Genomic DNA, 26,446 nt, shown 5'->3' with positions numbered 1-26,446 from the left:
GTATAACAAATTTATTCAGATCTTTTAACTGCAGGAAGGTGCTTCATAATGAGCACTTGGGACTGTGGTTTAGCCTTCAGGCAATCTCTGTTGAACCCACTGCCTCTCCCAGAGCATCAACATATGCAACGTGCCCTCACTCTCAACCCCATTAATCTGGGGTGGGGGGGGGGGTGAAAAGTTATTCACTACACTGAGCATTTGACTCAGCATTTTGTCTTAGAAATCATGCGAGGGCAGCCATTTAAGACAGCCGCTTTTATGAATCACCATTTGGTGTCCTGTTTGATACTTTGCTGAACCTATGGTTACAGTTTCACTGGGCCACTTAATTGGACCATCGTCCTTGTCCCAGACATAATTTTTAAGTTACTTGAATGGTGCTTTTTATGATTTTTCAGATGATGCTGCCGTTATAAAATGAACATTCTATCTGAGCAGACAACAGTCTGGAAATGCTTTAAGCGACTGTGAGTTGACACGTAGTCTTAGTTGGCTGATTTTCAGTCATGGTTTCTGATGTGTTTAGCTGTCTGACAAAAGTAACAGAAAAGTATGTGAACGAGAGCAGTTTTATGTAGAATATACACTTGTGCTCCAGTGTTTTGACCAAGAGATACACAAAGATGGAACATTGGAGTATTTGCAGAGTACCTAGGCTCATTTGAGTCTAGTTGAACATATACATGCAGACATGATCCGTCTCCCAACCACATTATGTGTTTTAACCTGGCTTTGAGAAGTTTGATTTCAAATTACTTTGGTCAGACTAATAACTTCACATTCAGTCTAAGAGTCCAGTTTAAGTCAGATTAACACTTTAATTCATTTCTTTCTAGTTTCATGTACACATGCTTAGTATTGCCAAATTAGTCACTGGCTGCACCCAAACAAGATTTGCATGGATAAGTATGGATAGGTGCTGAGGGACAGTTGTAAATCATTAATCCATCCTTATTGTCACTTTCACGTTTTGAGTTCTGTTTTGTTTGGTCTTGTTTTCAGGTTTTAGGTTAATTTCTCTTGTCATGTTTTTTTCCCCTGTCACGTTAGTTTCACTCAGCCACGCTTTTTGTTCTTTCCTTGTGTTTTGTTTAATAAAACAAGTTTGCTTTTTAAGTTCTGTATCTGAGTCCTCCCTTCCACACCACCGTTTTCTGACACTTATTGGTCACAAGCAAAACAAAGATTAGTTTGTAGGCAATCTAGATAACACAATCACAGTCTCGCTCAATCCCAGACAACAGCTAAGAAACAATCCCCTAATCTCTTAGCAAAAAACAAACAGCGCATTTCCAAGAATCTCTAGCTTACATAGTGTCCATTAGAATTTAATAAGTGGTACATCAATATACCAACCTGTAGCTTTCGCTCTTCTCGTTTAACTTAAGAATAGTTTATTGTTAAGCCTTCATAAACTAGCAAAGTAGAATGACCACCTCTCTGTTAAATTCCACAATCAACTACTCAAGTTGAAGTTTGCATCTATGTCTTCCTCTGTGGCTAAGTTTATGCCACTGAATAAAGGACAGAGGCTTGGTTTTACAAAACATGGGACTATTACAGGGAGGATGACATTAAAATGTCACAACATCACTTAATAACAATACATATTTGTGGGAAATGTCATCATTAGCACATAAATTCCTGATTTACGGCCAAAACTGAACTGTGAGGTCACAGTGATCTTTAACCAGCAAACAGTTATTGTTTCATCTTTCAGTCAAAGTGAACAACTGTGCCAAAGTTTGCAGAAATTCCTTCAATGGATTCCCTAAATGTTTAGTTAATGAGAATGAGAGGAAGGGTAAACCAAACACATAATGCCATCACAGCTGTCTCAGGCTTGGATGTATAAAACACGCTAGTAAGTGCTTCCACGACTCTCTTAACAAGCTCTCACCACTGTTTTGAAAAAAATAGTTAAGGTACAAAGACTTGCTTTTAAATGATTCAATACAATCCCTCTTTTGTTTAAGCCCATCTCGCTTGCTCCTCTCTGGAGCAAACAAATAAGCATACTGTAGAAATACACACAAAAACACTCCCTGTCTGGATACAGTACCGTACTTTTCTCCTCTTCTGTTCTGGCACATCTCCAGTGTAATTGCTCTGGGGAAATCACCCCTTGAAACACTTCTGAGTGTTTGGGCCTTAATTCGTGGTGCATGACAAGAGTATGCAGCTTTGTTCACAGTGGAGAAAATGGCATGCTGTCAGTAGATCTTCTTTAACACATCATACAGATGGGAGCTCTATTAAGCGGAAAACAACAATGAAAAACGGAGCCCATATTTATTTTCAGGTTGAGGCACCTACTAGTCTAGAGACTGAGGCAGCACTGACACAGCAATATTGCCAGGTTGACTATTGCAGTTGGCCACCAATCTAAGAAATTTGCTCCGGAACTCCTTGCACCTTCATGATCCTTGTGAAGCTGCCAATCTTGATCTTTGTTCTTTCTTATAGATCATGAATCACTAATTGTCTCAACAGGAAAAGATACTGACTGCAATTTTTAGTAGTACAGTTTAGCATAGTTTTGAGTACACATGATAGAAGCATACAGTATGTTTTGAATTGATTAAGCCACTGAAATTAGGTAGTTTTAATGTAAATTGAGCACTGGATATACCAGCTACATCTTTACTCTCAGGTTGGGTTTCGAAAAAAGTGGGCAGTCAGGATGATCATGGCACCAAACAGCAGATAATGAAATATACAAAATACAAATGCAGCAAGATATAGTTTTCAAGAAGTTTCAGCTTGTCATGGCAATGTTTTTTACGGTGTTAACGCTATTACGGAATAGGAGAAGATAAACCCAAGTTAATCTATATTTGTTTTATCCTTTGTTTTGTTATCTATAGGTTCTGTAGGTATTCACTCCTACTTCTTTTACAGTAAAACACCTGATGGTTTCAAACCCTCTATGGGGTCACACCAAAACTGTTTGTTTTATCATCTCCTTTGGCCTTTAAGTAAAGAACCTTGCATGTACAGTCAGATGAATAAACTTTAATGTTAAATGTAGAAAAACATTGTGATGTATCTCGCTGTATGCAGATCAGGTTTTTGCCCAAGCTCAGAATAGACACAACATGTAGAAAATGTTGTTCTGTATAAAGGCAGGAGGTTGATGAATGAAAACTGAAAGGAGCTCTTTACCTCTGATACTAATACTGAGTTATCTTAGAAATAAAAACTTTAAGTTAATTAAAGCATGCATATAATAATGTATCAATTCATCTATCATTCTGTAATACAAATTACATTTGGAAAGCTACTGTCAAAAATAAATAAATCAGAGATGTTGCAGTGGTTTTAGAAATGTCCATCTAGAACCTGTGAGGTTCACAAACATCTTAAAAGCAAAACAGATAAGTAGAGTATGAGTATTTCTTTGTGTGTGAATGATGTACTTCCTGTATGAATCCTTCTTTTTGTGAATTGCTTATTGCTTATGTGTAATGAGGGCCAGTCTTTTCATCCAAAAAGAATGAGCAATGAAATCACATAACAAATCAAATTCAGGGTCAGCTCAGTTTTGACTCATTATGATCTGACAGGCTCCCTAGCAATTACACCACACTACTAAATTACAGTGACTGAAAAATCCATTTTTAACATATACAAACCTTTTCATTAAAGTTTCCTGACTGGTTTTGATTTGAAAGGTGTTCCATATTATGTTAAATTTATGACAGACAATGACCCTTTCTGACAGCAGTCTTAATCCTCTGTGCAAACACTTACACAAATGCTTTGAAGTGTTGTCATGGGTTTTATGCTATAACATGCTAGGGATGAATGGAATCTGAGTATGTGTCAGGGCACATTATGAGCTTAGTGCAGGGCAGAAAAAAAACAAAACATTTTTCCTGCCAAACTATTGACCAAAGGCAACCAGTATACAGTAGGTGATGTGAATAAGTAGGTCACCACTCTCCACAATTTTCTCATCTCTTAACCCTCACCGTTAAGTTACTACATTCTTCTCCACAAACCTTGATATGTTTCATTTCTGACAATAATCTTATCTTCTCAGTCTGTCGAAGGGGAAACCTCAACATGAGTTGAAATAGTGTCTGCATCACATTTGAACATAATGCTTTCTTAGCTGCAATAATACTGGAATGAAAGATGAACTTAAATAATATTAGTGACAAGTAAGATGATATCCTCCTACAAAACCAGCCCCAAACAAACTATGTGCTAGGTATAACAATCTATCAAAACAATGTTATCTTACTCCATGTGGGGGGAAAAGTACAATAAGAGAATTACACTACGAGAATATATCCTGGTCTCCTTTGACATTATTATCGTCACCCCGTGTCATGCACATGCTCACACTGGAAATGACCAGAAAATTCTTGATGCAAACCCCCAAATCAATTTGTCACTCGTGAAAAAATTGGACCATAAAAGATTTCTCTGACTGCTGCATGACATCAGGAATTGAAAGCGGCAACACTAACCAGATGTTTGATTAACAAAATCAGAGGAAATATAAAGACGACTAATTCCTTTTTTATAATCACTGACTGGGTATAACATCATCTGGACTGCAGTCCAAAAACAATGTTGTTGAGTCTTCGCAGCTTAATGTTGGCACTTCCAACGAGCTGTGCATTTGCCTTTGCTGCTTCAAGTATTTGTGAGTGTATAAAATGATTTGAAACATTTTACAAATAAATGCCTAAATATCTTAACCGAACAAATTCAGTCTTTCTTGTTTAAATTCTAATTCAAAGTGAAAGGGAATTTTACAGTGATGACAGCATTATTTAAGCCAGATGTTGCCTTGCACATTTACAGTTAATTCATTAATCTTCCGATGTGGAAAACCCAAATGAGCATGTCACTAAAATGAAACTGAACCCCAACACGGCAGAACTGTTAGTCAGTGAATGTGTCTGCACTTGGTTAGACAAACAACAAAAATAAGGCAGGGATATGATCTTTCTTTGTTTAGCTAAAAATCCAGCTTCAGTGTATAATGGTAAGTCGGCTTCTTTAATTCTCACCAAGATCCAGCAGCTGTGCAAGATTGAGAATTAACCAGAAAGCTCCTGCTTAACAGTCAAAATCCAAAAATACCCCTGACTCCTTTCTTTTCAGAGCGGAGGGAAACAGGCAGCTGTAGCCAAGTCAGAGGCAGGCAGGCAAAACAAAAAGCAGACACTGAACAGGGGAGTATTTGTCTATACCAGGTACAGTGCAGGTAACTACAGGGAGAACAGCTACATCTGAGCATTTCATAAAGCTGTAGACCTTTTTAACACCGTATAAACAGTTGAGAGACTTCCAAACACACAGCCACATTCAGTTATTTGTTCTCACTATGATCAGGCTCAAATAAAATCCAGTTCATTAAGATAAAATCATCAATTTGCTAGTATGTTCAAATCCTTTTTTTCTAAGACACTATTTAAATCTGGATCAAGTCGGTCAACCAAGAAGTCGACAAGATTAAAAATCTTACATTAAGTGCCAGCTTGTGGACCGTAACAAATTCAAAATTTATGATCCAAGGACACATTTCTGTTGGTATGAAGATGTTTGAAGTTTCAATGACCAACTCTTGTTTTTCTCTCAGATCTGAAATCTTCCCAAAGCAATGGAGGTAGATAGGAAATCATGGTTACTCTAATGAAAAACAAGTGCTTACAATACCTGTACAGCAAGCATCTACTGTGGATTAAAGGAACAGAAAAGTTCTATTCATCTCAACTTTTTGCGGACAACTGTGGACAGTGCAGTTAAACATGTTATACTTCCGTTGGTCCACAGCCATGAACGTGAGTTTAGTTTTAAAAATTGAGACACATCTGTTATTTATTGACATTGACCGTTATTTGCATTTTCCTTTTAAATTGGAAGGCTTCCACAACCTCTTACTGTTAACTGTCTTTCTCTTTACAGTTAGCAAAAGCCACGAAGAGGGAAGTGATGGTAACTAGCATCAGATACAGCACAAGAATTTGACCTGGCAGGCCTGGGTTCATGTTCCACCCGGTGCCATGCTGATTGTAATTTTAGAACTGCTTTAGTTTTTCCTGTAATTCATCTTTTCATTGTTTTCATAGACATTGTTAAGTTTTCAGACTTTTTAAAGTTATCAGTTATTAGAAAACAAATTGTCTCTTAAGGAATGATCAAAAACAGGGTCAAATAGATCCTTTCTCAATATTAACAAGTTTCCTCCCATAATCCAAAAAGATACGCTTTAGGTTAACTACTGACACTAACACGGATCTGGGCATGGGTGTGAAATCGAGCATGCGTGGTTGTTTGTCTCTGTGTTCAGGGTGTACCCGGTCTGCTGCCCAATGGCAGCTGGGACAGGCTCCAATTCTCTGCAATCCTGAATGGAATAAAGCAGGTATTGACAGTGAATGGGTGAAACTTTAACTATCTCCATGACCAGACATAACCTAGGAAAAGAAAAAAAAGTTTTTTGTTTTCTTTTAGTTTATATGTAATTTGAACACCGACATTTTAGTCTCCCCTCAATTATGGCTTTTCTTGTTACTTCCACTGTACAACTAAAACTGGGATCATATTGCTCTTCCTGAAAAACGCGTTTCACATTTTTGCATTGTCAGACAAGCAAATTCCCTTCTGTTGCAACAGGTGCACTTGTAATATATTATCTATTTCCCTGAGCTGTTTTTGGTCCTTAGACGCTTAGTTTTACTATCCAAGTCAATGTTTAATTGGGTGCTGCAGGGGTACATACATGATTTGTGCCCCTGGAGGAGCTAATTCCTGAATAACAGGGATTCTGTGGGACAGTGCTTTATGGATTCAACTTAATGCTTGACAAAAGACACACACAAATCATCCGGTGTTTCTCCCTCCAGCAGAGCAGGATGTACTTAGCCAACGTGGATTTTTGGGATCATGGTGAAAATGTGTGATAGAATTACAGGGTGTTTCTGCAACTTGAAAAAAATATGGGCTGGTAAACAGCATGTTCAGATCAGTATGCACTTTCTTTCATTCACTTTGTCAACAGCAATATTCTCTACTTATTATTCAATTGAGAATTGAATGGTGCATCCAGTTTAGGTATATGCAACACTTTCTGTAAGTTAATCATTAGAAATACCATAGAACAATCAATATCAAGACAGCAGAGCAAATGGATGCAAAATTAATTGAAATTTATGAATGTTTATGAAGGTGATTGCATTTAAGCACTCAATAACCTTAAGGGACCTAAAAAGAGGTTAACTTTATTTCTTGCTGTTCTTAATGAAACATCATCAACACCGATGTTTTCATGCTTGTCATGTACATCACAATGACAGTCTTTTGATTGATGGGATCTGCAGATTTGCAAGTGTTTGAGGATGCACCTTCTGTGAGTGTCTGTTTTTTTGGACACAGTAAAAGTGTTATGTAAAAGGCCTCAGAGTCCTCCTCTACCCACCACTCTCTACCCCCCCCCCCCCCAAACCAAAACACACAAACACACACACTTCACTTTATTTGAGCCAACTATGGATGACCTACTTTGGGAACCTTTCAAGCCAAACAATTAGCATTTTTTTGGAAGTGTCTTACTTTATGTCATCCTTTCCATGGAGAAACTAACAAGACAAATACTGGGTTTGGTCATAAGCACTTTGGCTTGAACATTAAGACAAGCTCCTATAAAACATGAATGATAAAGGCATGCCTTGTTTGCACAGTCAAATGTTTCATGATACAAAGGCAATAATATGCTGCGAGAAAGTTGAGATGGTTTTTCTTCTCCATCTAAAATACAATATAGATGTAATTATTTCTATAGCTCTGAATGAATGTCTAACTAATACGTTACAAATATCTTCACTGCCATTTCCTTGTAGTTAATCTTTATTATTGAAACACAAACCTCCCTTAAAATATCATGACTTGGGGGATCTTTAAAAACAATCGTGTGAGAAATCTTGGAGACTTCCTGCATGATAGGTAAACAAAGTACTCGGTGCACAAAAGACAGCTATTCAGCTGCAGCAATTCACACAACAAAAATCAGGGCATTCATCAACACACAGAAGCGTGCACTATGCTTTGTTGCAACCCTGGTATTCAGTTTCTGCCTCCTTTATGCAGTTTGTTAATAACCCCAACAACAGAAGGGAATGTCAGCAGTAGGTAACAGAGAGTAGATCTCCAGCTACAGGCCTGGCCCAAGCGGAAATCTGGCCCTCTGTCACCAGACTGTGTTTCAGGAAGAAGTTCAATTGAGGACAAGACAAGCATTCAAATCCCAGGAGCCTCAGCCAGCAAGAAGCGCACTTTTATTGGAGTGTTAAGTCCAGCCTAGAATATGTGCTGTTTGTCTTGTTGTTGCCGACGGTTTTGTGTACTTGTGTGTGTGTGTGTGTTCATGGCTCTGTGTGGAGGAGGCTGAGGAGAGACTTTAAAAATGACTCTCTTTTATGTGCAACAATAGCATCCAATCAACGTACCACACAGTATCATATGGGTTCTTTAAATAAAGATAACATTCATGCTTCTTTATTGAAATACCTAAAGGTAAGAAGCATCCATTCATAAAGTTGGAAAAGAAAGCTGGCTTTTGTCGTGGGTTATCTATTAAGGTGAATAGAGTTATACAGCCCACATCTGTGCTTCTTTTATGTAATTTTATGTCTCTATTTTTCCTTCTTTTGAAAAGAGACATTTTGACTAAATTAAAGCTAGCATCTTCCTCTAGTAGTAGTTCACAAATGCACTAACGTAATCTGAGTATTCGGTGGCAAAATTGAATTTGCTGAAAAAAATTAGGAAGTTGACGGGGGTGAGCATTAAAAGTGACCATTGCTTTCCCATTAAAATACCATAAAGAGATTTTAATCATATTAATCATTGCAAAAAGCACATCACAGACAAGTTATCACTTCAGTCACTGTAGTGAATCTGTTTGCAAAAAATTACCAGCAAATCTAACAGAGACCAACACAGAGCATGTTTGATTCAATAGATCAAAATAATCACGTTTTGTTTTTTTCGCTCTAATTTGATCTCCACCATCTCTTAAGGAAAAAAAATCTGACTCTTCAGCTGCTGAATTGCTCCACAAACAGCTGTCAACTGCTGCTGAAAATACATTTTATGTGACTATGCAGCTCTGAAACCATACAGGGGACAGTTACCAGCTGAGAGGCACTGCAGCACAGCAAGGTATAACGGTGGGCTGTACAGGCATTAAAAGTTCAGAAAGCTATGCCGCACCAAGTTGACAATTTATATTTGATATGATCAAAACTGATTCTGAGCAATTCTACACATTTTGGTCCCCAAATATACCCTCAGGGGCATAATCTCACAATAATTAAGCGATTGTTGGTTGATCAATAAAACCTAATAAAGCCCTTTATGCTCTCTATTAATAGAGCTGACACATGTGTCTACTGCTCTTGAGCTGATGACCACAATCAATCACTCTGATCAAATTGAGGCTAGCCACAATAACAGTTGTCTATTCATTGCTCTGCAAAGCCCAGTGAAAAAGTAAACTGCATCACAACACGAGTCTAAAGAACCATTAGGAAATCATTATTAATCGCATGATAGTATTAAACTAGTTCTCTGAAGGAAGATTATGAGATTGAAAATGAGTTCAAGATTAACCACATCGTGCCTAAACAATTGAAACACTTAAGTGTACACTAATTTAAAAGGAATCATATTTCCTCTGCATTTGGCTCATGAAGCCGTATGAACTCCTTTGTCTAAAAAGCTCGATAAGAGAACGTTTCCCTATACTTTGTGGATTTTTGTCAACAGTAAAATTTTTCAATCTTAGGAGATGTAAACAGTGAAACTTGAAAACTTGCACCAATTTTTACTCTTCAGATCTTGAATAATGCCTCTTGATTCTGCTTTACACAGCCTCCAACCAACCCACACAACCCACCACTGGTTGTCCTGAGGACAGAAAAGAGCCAGACCTTTGCAGATGTTTTTGTATTGCTTTATTTGTTGCTGGTTTTTTCCTTCAGGTGTTTTAATAAGTGACTTTTTATATATTGTCATTAAACTAATTTTATTATCAATATTATTATTATTTTTGCTCTTATTTATGATCATTATTATTACTATTATTATTATTAATAATAATTACTAATTATCAGGAATTAGTTAAGCCCTGTGCACTAACTGATTAAAGATTGCTATTGTGTATTATCAGTGTATGTTGTTTTAGTCAAGATACATTTACTAACGCCTGAACTGGATTTATTAAGTGAATAATAAACTCATATGTACACAGATTCATCAGACACAACATTATGACCACTAAAATGAGTAGGACCACCTCATGCTGCCAAAAAAAGCTCTGACCAGTCAGGATATGGACAAAGAATATCTGAGGGTGTCCTGCAGTGTCTGGTACTGGGACATTAGCAAAACATCATTTGGGTTGTGGAGCAGGCTCTTTGTAGATTGGGTTTGTTTCTTGCAGATGCCACCAGATCCTATCAGACTGGTATCTGGGAGGTTTGTGGGTCAGCTGAATGCCTCAGACTGTTGTTTTCTTTGAGCCCTTCCTAAGCAGTTTTTGCTGGACCCACTGCTGTCCTGCTAGGGGAAGCTGCTACTGTACTTTCCATATGTGGGGTATGACTGGTCTACAAAAATCTTTAGATAGGTACCAATTGTTAAACTAACATCCATGTGATTGCCAGGATGCAGGTTTTCCCAGCAGATGAACACCCAGTGCATGGATGACTGTCTACACTTAAAACACCAAAAAAATGTTCAAACTCAAAACAATGAAATAGAAAGATTTCACGTGGGTTTTTTCTAACATTCTCTAACAGTGATTTAACTTTACTGAATTATACAATGACATAAATGCTACACAAATGCCAGAGAAACATCAATCTATGTTGACTTGAAGTTTGTCAGCATAGTGCTAAAGATGGAATCTAGCACAATTAAATTATCATATTCTCCATTTAATTACTACTATATAATTAAATATTCACCAGCACTCATGAGAATGCACATAATTAAAGCACTTGCATGCAACACAAGACAACATCTTTGGCACAACGTTATGTCGGCAGATGAGACTCATAGCCATTCCCCAACACCTTCACCTGTAACATCTTTCTCACAACCCAAAGAAGCAGCTGCCCGCTTTATAGTCAGGAACCCATAATGCACTGGGAGCCCCTGTGCATGCCTGGTGTTGGTATTTAATTGGATATTAGTATCCAGCAGTGTCTGAATTAATCAAATCATTTCCATCCATTAATTTAGTGGAGGAACATACAATTAAAACCTTATTAGTGTTCTCTCAGGAGTATGCCTTTTCATCCCTCTGCAGAACATTGAGAGTTGGCCAAAGTCCAGTGTAAAGCATTTTCCCCGCTTGACTCTGGTGCTTCTTCGTGAAGGTGAGCTAAAGAAACTGGCTGCAACCTTGCAAAACAGCAACTTTTCCCTCATATGGTGCATCTTTTGTCATTGCTACTGTTGAGGCATAATAGGCATGAGAACACAATAAATCATAACATACATTGATGGCTTCTATTTTTACTTTTTTATTGTCGGTGTGATTATGACAATATAATGTCAGAGGGCTGACAAGTTTTAGAAAAGTTCTGTGTAGCGGAACATTACTGTGAAAACCAGTGCAAAATGCCATAGATATGGGTAAAAAGAGATTTAGAGATCTGACAGTGAGCAAACATTATCTACATCCCTGATCCTGATGTGGGCCATATTGCAGTCATTTATTTATATATTTTATAACCTGTAGTTTAATGTTTTTCCTAGTATTCCTCCAAAAGATAAAGACTCAAATGAAATGCTCCGTATGTTTGATTTTAGACTTAAAAGCTCAAACATCCTGTGAATGCAACAATTTTAGAAGTCTTATTTTTTCATTCTCTTGTGAGTTGAAGTTAAAACATTTGTACAAAGTAATCCAGACTCCTCAGCTGAGCAGCCATTTTTAATTAAAACCATTTACAGAGGAAACCAAAGTGAGAAAAAAAGAGGAGTCATGGGATTTAGCACTCTGTCATCCAAGGCTTCGGTGGATGAAAGCGTTTTACTTGTGCTTTTTAATGACTGCATAATATTTTTGCCTATGAGATATAAGCCCTGGGCACCATGGAGTCTGTCCAATGCTGGAGAGCACCACTGATTTCCTGCACTGTACTTTCAAATTCCAGGCAGGCTAAGTAAGTCTAGCTGTCAATACTACTGATGTGACTGGGCACTGAAAGAAGTCAGCAGCTGCTGACAAAAACCACATTCTACCTGAGACATTTCCGTAGCTATATATAGTACATGTATGTGTGTAGCATATAAGCATTATATGAATGTATGGATATTTTTTTGGTTTGTGTGTCTTCTTCCCTGCCTGGCTGGCTAGCTGCCATGTGGCCCACCTCTTCCTGTCATCCTGTTTGACATTAGGGCTAAGCTGGATCTCATTAGGACCAAGGTGGCAGTGATCCCGTCAACATCGCTTTGGCTCCTGCCATATGGGTCGCCTCCAAGGTAACAGGCTGTATCAGTCTCCACAGAGCTGCAAGCCTTGTTATAGCACATGCACAAACACACAGACGGAGTATCTACTCTCTAGACAAGTGTGCACTGTACATGTAAAGCTGAATAAACACGTCAAGCTGAGAGGATAGAAAAATCATGCTATGGAGAGATGCAGTATAAATAAATACAGACACAGATACCTGCGAACAGGCACAGAGCACGTGGCATATTTCACATTTTTGGGGGTCGAAAGTACAGAAATTAAACATGGACAACTGATCTGGTATTCAGTGTGGTCAAATCACAGCATACATCTTGCAGCAAAAAGGGATTGTTTAATAATAACTATGATGGACACATCCCACTGTAAATGTTCACGTAAAAAAAGAAAAAACAGCCAACAGAGGCAGTAGCAGCTGTGTCTTACACTACATGTATAATGTCCAGTAAGTTAGTTTGCTGGTGATCTGGAGACATCATAGGACTGAATGCGATCTATACAATGTAACACTGTAATACGCTGATTTTCTGCCAGTCCCTCCCTCTAAACTTGTCCCAAACATGACAGCGACTAAGCAGAAGAACATTTTTTAAATATATTGCTGAAAGAGGCAGGGAAATCAGTAAGATCTGGAAGAAAACTTTTATCTAATAAATCTCCATTTCAGGATTCTGTGCAACATCACAGCCCCAAACTCAGTTTGGACTTGTCATTGTCAAGTATCAGTCAAACAGTGCAGAGCAGTAAACAACAGCAGCCCAGCAGAGGCTCACATTACTCACAGTAGTACAGTAGTCCTCTTACACCGAGCATCTGATTATTATCAAAAGCTTTGCTACTAAGTCAGATGTCATTTCTGATTTTGTTTAGTGCGTCTTTGTTCCAGATCATAAAACTGTGTTTATGACATCCCATCCATAAACAGGTGATCGCAACATGTTTGTCATGTGAACACCAATCGCTGTTAACTTTTATTTTAAACTTGCTGCATGATATGCAAACTTCCCTCATACTGAATCACAAACCTGCCTGCCTGATTTACTGTAACCAGGCAGTTTTCACTAATAGTTTAATATACCGTTGTAGCTTCAGTGTTGTTAAATATATCATGATCGAGATGACTGATTTAAAATTCACTGTGATTAATCATCTTGAATATTTACTTCCTTCAAATAAAAGTAGAAGACCAGGAAACGACAGCAGCATATTAATGGCATCAGAGTTCTACTTTGACACATTGGCAAACATCACAGATTTCTTTTCCCTTAGGCCTGTTTGTTTTATTTCACCCCACTCCACCCTCATCCTCCCAACAAAATCAGCTGTTTATTTCACCAGTTTGGCAACAATAGCCTGTGATCAATCATTCATAATTTATGATGCTTCCAATGGCCAAGAGCCCATAAAAACAGATATTTGCATTACACAAGGTCTAAGCTAGACCTCCTGATAACAGACCAATACATTTTGTTGTTGTGCTTACACATAGACCCCTGATAAGAGGTAAACTTTGCCTCTGTGTTACAGTAGTGCACAGGGCAGTATCAAGAGAGATAATTTTGTGACCACATGCTACTATAACTATGACCTGAACACCCCCCCTCACTCCCTCCCCTCCCCAGTCTGCATCCCACTGCCTTTTCCAAGTCCTGCTGCACTTCTTAGGACAAACACAGATATGACTGTGCAACAAAGGTCTCGTGAATTTCTCTGGAGATATGCTCTTTGACAGATACACTGAAGAAAAAAACATTGAGGAAAACTGAAAACTGTTGCTCTTTAGGGTCAAACTAAAGTAAAACTGAACACTGAACAGCCACACAGAGAGACCTCGAGACGTTTTCATTCCTCTTACCTTGACATGCTGTCAGCGATGCAGTTCTGGCCTGGATATCCTTCCCCTCTACCTGACAGTGACCCTTGTGACATGCCTGGTCGGGATTTCCACGACTCCATTAATGCAGTTACAGGTGAAATTAGATTCAACAATGGGTTGGACTGGTCTCTCACATCATGCCGTGTGAATGACATTGTTCCTTGCGCTCCAATCTGGTAATGGAATGAATGTCCACCGGAATTAACTCCAACAATGGCGGATGTGGACATACTGTTATTCTCTTGGTAATAGCTGCCATCAGTGGACTCTTGCTTAACCCCTTTAGACAGAACATTGTTAGAGAACACGTCAGGCTCATAGTTCCCATTCACAGAGGAGACAGGGGGTCCTAAGATCCCAGAAAGACTGTATTCATCAGTGTTATTCCTCAGGGACAAATACGTGGTCTCAGATGCAGGGAAGAGCCCACAAGATGGTGGCTGCTCACCATAGGGCTGTTGGTTCAAACATCCCTCCATTTTGTTTGGCTCACTCTTTATCTGTGTAATAAAAGGTGTGTTACTCGCATTACATTTTGAGCTGCCTAAACACATGCTCCTAAAGTCAGTCCCCGGCTCGTTCTTAATGTACTTAACCATGCCCATCTGGTCTAAGCCGACACTGAACACTTCCCCGTCTACCATCTCTACTTTGGGAAACTCAAAGTTCTTGAAGTCCGTGTCTCTGGACAGCCCAGCTGCTTCTGGGCTGTTAGTATCATTCTGCACCAAACCCAGACCACCAGCAGGACTAGACACTGGAAATCCAGCAGAGCAGGGGTTTTGTGGACTGCTGACAGCCATAGCACCCCCTGTGGCTGGACTGGAGATGGAGGGTCTTACTGCATTGCAGTTGTTGGTGGTGCCGGTACAGCTTCCATTTGTAGGGCTTGAAACAGACGACCTAATGTTACATGCAGTGCTGCAGGACGGAGGGGATCTCACACTACTCATGCTCTGCGGACTGGACATTGGGGACCTCATGACATTAAGCGGGCTGGTGAGTGGTGGCGAGCCAACTGTGCTGGACTCTACAGGGCTACATGTGACTGAATTCCTGCGCTTGATGTTGGCTAAAGTTGCAGCACACGAAGTCTGACTCACAGGACTACTAACAGATGAGCATAGTGGTCCAAAGCACGTAGGAGGACTGGTAGTAGAGGACACCATATTGTTACTGCCGCCAGGGCTGGAAATGGAGCTGGAGGTCTTGGGACTGCATGACAAAGAGGAGGCCAGCATAGATGCAGAGCTAACAGGAGTCCCAGTGGTGCATTCTCTGGGAGTGGTGCTCGGCTGCTGGAAACCAAACGGCTTTAACTTGGGGCTCTTTGTGGAGCCACACTGGTTCTCTTCAAGAGGCCGTCCACAGGCTGGATACAGTTTACCAGGGCTTGTGCTGCCTCCATGCTGGCTAAAAGCAAAATCAGCCTCCCTGGCAGCATTCATATACAGGCCCATAGACTCAGCCACAGTCTTGGAAAGCTCTTTGGAGTCCATTTCCTGCTTATGACCATGCAGGGAGTTGTTGAAATGTGGGAGAGCAAATGGCTGGTTCTGGCTGAGCCGAAGCACTGACTGTTCCTGCTTCTTAGTATTGTCGTCTTTGCTGTCAGCAGCCGGGCTTCCAGCAGAGCAGCTGACATTGACTATGTCCATCAAGATATCACTGCTAGTCAGGCTTGAGTCCTCTGTGCTGCAGCTATACTCCATACTGCTGGGGACATGAGACCATTTGTTCTCTGTGTCATCTCCATCAAAGAAACTTTGGTATCTTTTGGTCTCCATAGCTGGCTCATTGATTCACCTGGTAAATATGGAAAAAAAATGGCTCATTAATAGTTTTAGACTTCAGGCAGAGACTGAATAAGACATGTAAGAATATGGTAATCAATGTCAAATAAATATTCCGTGTGTAGTATTCATGTTTAGGATAAATGCTAAAGCATCAAGTTACACTTCAGCTGAAAACTGAAGAGGTGAAAGAGGTAAGACACGTGAGGGATGGCTGTGTGAGGACCTAGAATTTAATTTACAAATGTATACATATATACATGTTCAAATGGATACTTTTAGTGCGTCAAGACATGCTTTAAAACAGTCCAAATCAAGTCTGGGCAGCATTCCTCTCTCATAGATAGAAGTTCTTATCGCTGCGCTGCTGAGGATGTACAGTTCGATAACTTGAAGAAAACTTCCTTGCAAGGGTTAATACATCTCCGTGACGTCGACTTTTTTTTTTTTTTTTGCTTAAATTCCCACCTCTACTGCGCCTCTATTGGACAGTTCACCCCGAAATCCATCAGCTTCACCAGGCCATTCGGGGATTGGACAGAAAGCTGTCACTCAGGAGTTATTGCTCTTTCCATCACAACATGTAGCTGCGACACAACTTGAGATGTTGTTTTCAGGCGCTGGAGTGGCTTCACCGCGCGCAAAAGCAACAAGAATAATGACAACAATCAAACAATTAACACAGCAGATTGAATCGATAAAGGCACCGCTTTAGGGTGATGTGTCAGCGTGTGTTTTGCATGCTGCGGTGCACACCTTTGGGCTCACAGCTCGGGCAGCCAAGATTATGAGTTAAAGTTAGTCACGCTGAATGCAAAATATCCTGCGCACATGTGCGCGGCCTTAGATATAAATCCATCCTCGTTTTCTATCATGTTTTATCCAGTTAATCTTTGATATGGAAATCAAACCAGATGTAAAGTCGATCTCTTTACAGCAAACGCGATAACCCTGCCTCTGTGGGATTTTCTGCATCTCTCCATTTTGAGCGTTCTCAAAATAAAGAAAAAGCACGAGGCTTTTTGCTTTATTCTAGCCACTGAAGTTAATTTTCGTGCTAGATATATACAGTTTAAGGATTGAAAGGAAGGCCTTGGTGCATCGGGATGAAATAAAAATAATTTAACTTGCATTTTAGACAATACTTATATAGCACTAAACTTTGTATAATTGTCTCCAGACAAATGGCTGCGGAGATGTAGACTCTATAGAACATGTTTATTTCGAGTTTAGAGGAGTCTTTTAGTAAATTAGGAGGGCAACATGAAACTTCTTGGTGAGTTTCATTAAAGAGCAGACAGAGAGCTAACGGTCCCGGGTGAAAGTTATTAGATTTCTCCTCCACACATAGAGCCAGTATGTAAGTATCCAGATATCAAAATGAACGGCGAGGAGTTCGCTCCCAGTATTGTCTCAGACCAGCGCGAAATTAAAATGTACAGTCAAACAGCGAGCTCCGTCTTTCCTTACCTTAATTACGACATTCAGAGTTGTCAGGTGGCCGTGTTGCTGGGCAGCGATAATCCAGAGGACGGGGGAAAAAAAAAAAAAAAAAAAAAAAGGACACGCAAAGCAAAGTCAATGAATATCAACAAATGCGCTCTACCTACTCTTTCCAACACATTGTGTTCAGTTTGACAGCTAGACACACTGAAGGAGAAGTCTACTGCGTATTATCACTAGTAATCCACAACAGCGAGCCGCTGCTCCGAACAGGACGAACGACAGCGATGGGTCGGGCAACAGCGGCGGATAATCTCACATTATGGCCGTAATTTCGCAGATTAACGAACCTGGGGCCCTGCATTTAAAAAAAAAAAGAGAGTAATAAAAACAAACGGAGGAGTCGGTCGGACTTGCAGTCAGAGCGACGTCATTCTGTGCACATGGACCCTCCTACTGCAACGAGTGCAACGCAAACTCCGAGGAGGAGGGAGGAGGGAGGGAGGGGCTCGCAGCGCAGGTAGACGGAGCCGTCTGGAAATAGGGCACCGTACTCTGTGCAGTGTTTGAAAAGAGGAAACTCACGTGGCCGGTCTGTTTGATTTGATTTAAAAAAAAAAAACCCGCTTCAAGTTTTTCTGCAAGATTCTTTGTTGCAGAACAACATGTCTTATTTTGTACTTTATACTGTATTTCGTTATTGTCACATTATCTGAAAAGGCTTCAGATAATGTGCAGGTGTGCATGCGCACATTTGAGGAAGACGAGAGAGAAGAGGAGCCCCACTTAATAGTTGACATGGAGTTTGTGTAACCCACAAGTACTAACTGAGGAGTCAAGTTAGTGGAGCTGTGTGAGACTATAGTGGCTGCCTCCACTAGGTGGAGCAAAGTTTCTACTGCAGTCCAGAGGGCAAAACTACTGAGCGGCCAAGATGCCGCTTCATGCGGTTGATGTCAAATTAGGACAAAATACACTATTACACAAATCTCAGACTAGTGATTTCCTCCTTTTCGTCAGGTAGTCATAGTTGTATTAAGGCTACCCGTCAATCACCATCATGTATAAGACGGCATTTGTAGAATTTCAATGTATCTTTTTTTCAATTTAACAAAAAGGACCGCTGGGATACGTTTGCAAAACTATCCTCATCAAGACAGCCAGCGGCTCAATCAGCACTTAAACAACCCACAAACATAACCTGTTCATAGCCTTCCAAACAACATAGAGCAGAGTCATTGGAATGTTACTTTCATTCAGTGCCACTGATGGTCATTTGCGGTTGGATGAGCCAACCTCCAAGTCATTTAAAATTCAGGTGAATTTATTTAGTGAAACCAGCACCCTACTTGAATAAATCTACTAAATATTATGCTTTTAAATGTTGGTGGGCATTTGTGGATACTGTTTTTCAAGAAATAAAACACAATAATTACACTAAACACTGATGATGTCTTTAATTGGATCTGCTGACAGTCTATTCAGGTCTATTGATGAACTCTCATGGAAGTGACACACACCCCTAAATTGGCATGAAAGTTCCCTGTGATTTGGATGCATCAGTTATCTTTAATAGTGGTCATGAATTAATGCTACTGCTGTGGGTTGTGTTGTCTGGTATTTTTAGATGGTCTATTATCCGTTAGCGATTTGTGCTTAATTTATTTTATTATCTTTTTTTATGTTTTGCTTGTGTCTAGTTGTTTTTTTTTTTAAGAAACTGGGTTTTGTAAAATACCTCAAATTGCAAATTCAAAAAAGAAAGTGGAATGTACTAAAAAGACACTAAAGAGAGACAGAGTTATCTAACTGATTAAACAGTTGGCATTCTTTAGCTTGTATCAGATAAGATTAGTATAGCGCACCGATAGAATCCATTGGTGCACTCACAGGAAAGCTTAATGTGGGTGTGTTTATGATACCAACATCAACAAAAATGGTTGTGACTCCATCAATCAGATTAAGCTGTTATTTACATTTTACTGCCTATACCTCATGGCACTAACACAAGTGTAGACTTTGGATTCGCTCCAGCAAAAGCCAATAATCAGTTTAATCTCTGGAGTTGTCAGTCACATTCTGTAGTGCTTCATGTGTCTGCATCAAAGGCTGCATGTAAGATTTAGGCTGCCGGAGTGGAGCTTTATAAAGTAGTTTCAATGTTTCTTCTCACTGTTTGTTCGATAGCCAATGCCCAAACGAGGCAGCAGTGGTTAAATTAGTCAAAGCCAATCCAGTAACACTGCCCCCTCCCCGATCTGCCTGTTAATTATGCATGAATGGGGACCTGCTTCTGACAAAACCAAAAAAAAAAACTGAATTAAGATATAAACCCAACCCATAAACATTATTCCTTCTCGTCTGTTAGACATAATGGGTGCCAGACAAACACATCAGGAGCAAATGTAATTTACCTTAACATGATTTTTCAGACAGGGATCGTACAACAGATAGGAAATCAGTGATAATTGGCTTGCTGATAAAATTCAAGACAGCTCCCTCAAATCTTTCAGAGCTTTCAAGCACTGCCATTTTAGCCAAATCATAGATAATCACTCTTGCCCGAAAACACTGTACATATACAGGGAGTTAAATATAGCTGTGTTTTGAAGGCAAGAGGGGTCCTTTCAGATGAGTGATTGCTATGATAAGAAGCAAGCATCCACTACAGTTAAGACACATAGCTGACAACTCCAGAAGCTGAAAAGGCCAACCGCATAACAGAGGTGCACGCCGTGCCTCATGGGGACAGGTGAATTGGAGCATGTTAACACTGAAGCTCCCTCGTCAACCCGACAGAAGACTTCGTCCCTGTCCTGTGTGGTAACTACAGAGGTTGTTTCAATCAGGCAATAAGCCACCACCATCCTCCCACAGCTGTTTGTTCCTGCTTAGGGGAGTTTTTCTTGGCAATTATTCGTCTCTAAAGCAATGAAGTGACTGTGCATTTGAACCCTGTACAGGGCTGTTTTCATAATCTTGCACCTTCTGGATTTCTGTCCATTACAGCACCCTCCAACCACAACTGTGATTTGTTTAAGTTGTTTATAAAGCAGGAACTGTAGAATGACACTATCCTGCTGGTGTTTCCTATTGGTGTAACAGTCGCTGTCATTTACCGTAACTGAAGAACAACTGGAAGTGTGCAACTACAGAGCAGATTCCCATGCTTCAGAAAGCAGTGGGACACATAAAGGTACTGTATGTGATGATTTGGGAACGTGAATCTGCTGACTTTCATGTCCCGCATCTAACCGTGAGAATGCATGTCAAGTGAAGTTTAGATTAGTTTTATTAATTCTCTGCACATTCCTCAGAATTGTTTCAGTGTTGTGATGTAACAGTGGCTGTCGGTACAAGTGTGATGAGTCTCGCCTTGGGTGATGGTGGCAGCACCAACTTTTCAGTGAAATTATCGAAGATTTTAGATACCACATTACAAGAAGTTTAGGTACTATACTGTAAACCCAAGGGGAACTACAAACTCTTAATATAGATATAAAAATGTATATAACTCTTTTTTTTGTAGGACATAGCTTCTAGCAGTTTTGAAAGAATTCCTGATCATATCATCACTGCTTCTTTTGTGAACACTCCTTTTTTTGTGTGAGTTTGTGTCATAGGGCTTTGGCCTACATATTCATATTCACTACTACATTTTTCAAGCAGCAGTAAATGGCTTCAGCAACATCATGGCATGCAGAGTGATTATTCAGTATTCAGTCACACTTAATGCTATATTTCCTACCTGTGACAAATTTGAAGCTTTTTGTGCAAGGATTACAAGCTGATTTTATTTGAATATGTTAATCATTTTCGTGAATAAGTAATTCTTGAAGGGGACTCTGTCTCACTTAGTTTGGAAGATACAAATTTCACGTTGGCCAGTATATACTGACATATCTGGAACACTGGCTGAATAACCTCACAGTTGGATTGTAAAACTTTTGCCTATGAAGGTCAGACATGGGGATATAATCAATTGAATTTTAAGGAGAGTTGCTATGAGAACTGGCATGTTTTGACAGTGTGGGCAGGATGGTTATGAAAAGGAGCCCTGGGCTATGAAAAAAAAAAAGTGTATAAGTGATTCATTTGAATAGAGGGCTGCACAGTGGTGTGGTGGTTAGCGACAGGGTTCCAGGTTCAACTCCCGGCTGGGGCTTTTCAGTGTGGAGTTACCATGTTCTCCCCATGTATGCGTGGGTTCTTTCCGGGTACTCCGGCTTCCTCTCACCGTCCTAAAACATGCATGTCAGGTTAATTGGTGACTCTAAATTGTCCCTATGAGTGAGTGTGAGCGTGTGTATGGTTGTTTGTCTCATTCGTCCCTGTGTGGCCCTGTGATGGACTGGCGACCTGTCCATGGTGTACCCCACCTCTCGTCCGATGACCGCTGGGATAGGCTCCAGCCCACCCACTACCCGACCGACGGATTAAGCGGGTATAGAAAATGGATGGATGGAATTTTAATGGACTCCCTTACTTTTATGCATTCATAGAAGCCAAATGACCAAATAGTTTGTTACTATGTTGTAATCTCCAGATATGACTAATATTGTACCCTCTGACTTAACCGCTTCTTCAACTTTCTCATAAGCACCAAATGAGTTTAGACTTCCACGGTGGTTTAAGTCGACCAGTTTTTGCATTATTATATCTAACAGAAATCATGATGTCTGAAGAAGCAAAGCAGTGAAGTAAGTGCAAAGTTGATGAGATACACAGTTTGCAGGCTTTCAGTTGGCTCAGGTGTGACTATACCATTGTGAAACTGTTTTATACAATGCATTTCTAATAAAGGCATATTTAAGTGATTCCAGCATAGGAAGAGGATATGAAGAAGAACCATATCAAGGTTAGATTCTGCAACAGAAATAATCTAATTTCACATGCAGTATATGGTTTCATTCCAGCCCCCATGTTAATGCTGATATACACTGATTGCTTTAAGTTACCTGACTACACAGACGTCACGCATCATCTGTCCTGAATAGTTTTTTCAGGTTCCTTCACTAGAGAAAGCCTCTCATGCTATACGCATGCGAACTAGGGTTTGTTCAACTTAAAAGTTTAAAGCATGTTGGTGGTTAAAAAACATGGTGATTCTGAAATATGTCCTAACATGTCAAATATTTTACTTAAAATAATATTTTTTATCACAGCACAGAGGGAGTTTCGTGTGGTACAGCCTGACTTCAGATCACATTACTCATTTGCAGAAAAAGATCATTAAATAATGTGATAATGATGTTTGTCTCGTCTTAACAGTGTTATGAACTGATATTCCTGATTCATGTTAGTAAAGAGAATGTACCTGTGAAAAACTGAAAAATAAATAAATAAATAAACTTCAGACTTTGGCTGTTTTTAGCTGTTCACAGTGGCATGTAGATGTGTGAGCACCCCTGACAATTTCTGTGGCACTGAGTAGAGTTAAGCACAAAAAAAGAAAAGTTAAAGATGGTTTGTTGAAGTTTTGTCTAGGACTTGTTTCTAAATTGCTTTAAGCTGCTATTTTGACATCTTCCAGTCAGGGTTTTGTCCGCACCACAGCACTGAATCTGCTCCTGTTAAAGAAATAATGGCATCTATTTAGACACAGACAGCAGCAACATTTATGTCTTAGCTTAACTGGATGCTGCGTTTGATGCAATCGACCACAAATGCTCTACATACTGGAAAACTGGGGGGAGGGGGCTTTCTGTGATAGCACTAATCTCGATGAATCCTACTCAAAAGACATTTTCACGTTTACAGGTACACATCTGAGTGGACAAAACTGGCATGTTCCCCATGGTTCAATTCTGGGGCCTCTCCTATTCAACATCTACATGTTTCCCACCGGCCCAGATTATGCAAAGCAACAAAATATGTTACCACTGTCATGCCAGTGACACTAAAATCTATATTACCATATAGTCTGGGGATTATAATCCTTTACAATCAATCATTAAGTCTCTCAAATTAATAAATAACTGTATGATACAGAATTTCCTTCAATTAAACAAACACAAGACAGAGGTTGTTGTATTTGGAGCCCAAATCTGTGCTCAGTTTTAGTCTGTAATGTTAATAGCCAGAAATCTGGATGTTATTATTAACTCAGACCTGATCCACAATGCCATATCAAGTCAATGATGAAGTCAACCCATCAACTGAGGAACATTTCAAGGATTAATGGACAAATATGTCAGGGTGATTTAGAAAAGCTGGCCCATGCATTTATTTTCAATAGACTTGATCGCGTAACATTGTATTTACTGGTATGCCTAAACGATCAATCACACAGCTGCAGCTGATTCAGAACACTGTAGCTCCAGTTCTCTGAGTACGGATTAACCTGACCTTTTTATGTTCTATGCCAAGCACCTACGTCTTCTATGTCGTCAATGTTGAATCACCTAGTTGTTGAATTGTGCTTTATAAATCAATTTCCATTGCGTTGCCTTTTAAGTTGCAGTTGATGCAGAGTGCAGCGCCACTCAAGAGTCTGATAATTCTTCCTAAGGATTTTTTCCAACCCACCAGGGGTTTTAATTTGCCTTAAAACAATCCATGCAGCTCTCACGGGAAGGATTTCTTTCAGACATCAGCTTTACCTTCACTGTTTTCAATAACTACCATTTCTTTAAATCTGAATTCTGAACTGAGGAAAATTAGATCTTTACATACTTTGCTTTATTCATGTAGCCTTCACTAGATCCAATTGTTCATTGTTGAATGCTTTGCAACAGCTTAGAGAAGCCCTTGGCCGTTGATAGCCCTAAGAATCCATTTAAGGTTTAAGACCTCAGTGCATGACAGTTGCCTGAGAGCTCAATATTCAATAAAATATTAAACAAATTCCGCAGGAAACTCTTCAAAATAGTGCTTCATTTGTTATGTTAATATTCTAGTCATTTCACTATTCACAATAAGAGAAATTTTACTGGGTGTGCCCAAACTATTGTGTGACAACAAGATGTGAATCTATCACCTTATCAGTGGTAAGTTTGTTGACTAGCGATGATTGCACAGCATGATATATTCCTATAGATAAAACTACCCAAACTAACATTTTCCTGAGCAAAACTCTACCGTGCTGCTGTAATTAGTCTTCAATATAAGGTGCTCTAAGAAGAAAGATTTATGCAGTTGCAGAGGACATAGTCACACATTTTAGAAATAGTCTATTAAAAGCAAAACTCCCACGTTAAAGTAGAAGCCCACATATTTGAAGGCAGATCTTCTTCATATGACTGCATATATCAAAGTACTGATTAAGAAACGACATGGCATCTGTCTGTGTCTATTAGTGTTGTGTTGTCAGAAACGTAATGATGTAGGCTGTATTGTTACAAAAAAAGTATTAGATGAAAAAACAAAACGGCAACATACTCATCGCACTGCTATACATACAATGTAATGATACAGTAGACGAAAGAGCCCAGATTACCAGAGGACAGAAGATTAAGTAAAACAGTTTTACTCAGATACACTAGCCAGCAGTTTGTGGATCATCTGTAAAGGTTACCCTTTGCTCCTTTGTCTCTCATATAGCACACACTGACAAGACATGTATGAGATTTCACCAGATGAAAGAATTAATTTTTAAATAGATATTGTGGCTCAAAAAATATTGTGCTGTATGTATTATTAAAATCTTTGTTTGGTGATTTTTATTTGTGAGTATTTCTTTGTACATGTGTTACGAGTGTTAACATCTAAATTCCAATCATTCAACACGCAAACTCAATATTTTCGTTGTGTTTACTGTAGTTGCCAATGCATCAAATGAAAATTAATCACACTATCAAAAGTTATATTCAAATTTCAAAAACCGTGACCAATGTTTGCCTAATATAAAAAGTCAAGGTTTCATTGACAATAGAGGATGGAAAACAAATCAACTGATGAAAATGCGACAACATACTATTATATTGGAAATATTAGCTCATCCTGAATTTGATGGCAGCAACACATCTCAAAAGATGGGACAGGGGCAACAAAAGAAGAATAACTGGAAATAGAGGAAACAGCTGCAGGAACATGCAACAATTAATTATATCAATTGGCAACAGGTCAGTAACATGATTGGGTATAAAAAGAGCACCTTGCAAAGATAGAGTCTCTCAAGGGTAAGGATGGGCAGAGGTTCAAATATTCAGCAATCCATAAAAAACAGTGTCTACAAACTGTGGTGCAATTTCAGAATAATTTCCTCAATGTAAAATGGCAAAGACTTTTGATAATCCATCATCTACAGAACATATTATCATCAAAACATTATGAGAATCTGGAGACATCTCTGTGTCGAAGATACATGGTCAAAAATCAATATCGCATGCCTGTAATCTTCAGGCCTTCAGGCAGAACTGCATGAAAAACAGATACGATTCTGCCATGGAAATCATTGTGTGAGATCTGGAACATTTCCAATAATCATAGTCTGTAAACACAGTTTACTGCGCCATCCACAAATGCAGGATAAAGCTCAGTTATGTAAAGAAAAAGCCATATGTGAACGTAGTTCAGAAACATCACTGTCTTCTCTGGTAGCTTATTTAAAGGAGGCATATCATGCCCTTTCACACAGTTATCTAATTATTTTTTTTAACAATTTGATGCAATTTTCTGAGGCTTTTCTTGAGATTTCTGAAACAGGCTTTGGTTAAATTACCTGTTGCTTTAAGCACAGTGGCTCTTGTCTCATCTCTGTTTTCACAGTTGTATGTTAGGGGATGGAGACTTAGCAAGCGCTCAGCCCCTCCCACTCTCTGCCATTCTGGTGAGGTAAGCAGCTTCTCTTTGAACTGGAGTCAAGGAGCTACCGGAGAAGTT

The 26,446-nt window shown here is 39.4% G+C and overlaps 1 protein-coding gene across 1 annotated transcript in view; it reads right to left on the bottom strand.

Moving 5' to 3' along the window:
• nr3c2 (nuclear receptor subfamily 3, group C, member 2) overlaps positions 1–18,074 on the bottom strand; it is a 75,151-nt gene extending 57,077 nt beyond the window's left edge. The window contains exons 1-2 of the mRNA XM_072384892.1: positions 17,651–18,074; positions 14,367–16,193 (exon numbers count right to left, since the gene is read on the bottom strand). Of these exons, the coding sequence (XP_072240993.1) occupies positions 14,367–16,174 (1,808 nt within the window). The 5' untranslated portion in view covers positions 16,175–16,193; positions 17,651–18,074. The remainder of the gene's footprint in view (positions 1–14,366; positions 16,194–17,650) is intronic.
• Positions 18,075–26,446: the final 8,372 nt, after the last annotated feature.

This window comes from Leuresthes tenuis, unplaced genomic scaffold, assembly GCF_036924035.1.
Source record: "Leuresthes tenuis unplaced genomic scaffold, fLeuTen1.0.hap1 SCAF_4, whole genome shotgun sequence".
In the NCBI taxonomy this organism is placed as follows: domain Eukaryota; kingdom Metazoa; phylum Chordata; class Actinopteri; order Atheriniformes; family Atherinopsidae; genus Leuresthes; species Leuresthes tenuis.
This window is presented reverse-complemented; position numbering and strand designations above follow the sequence as displayed.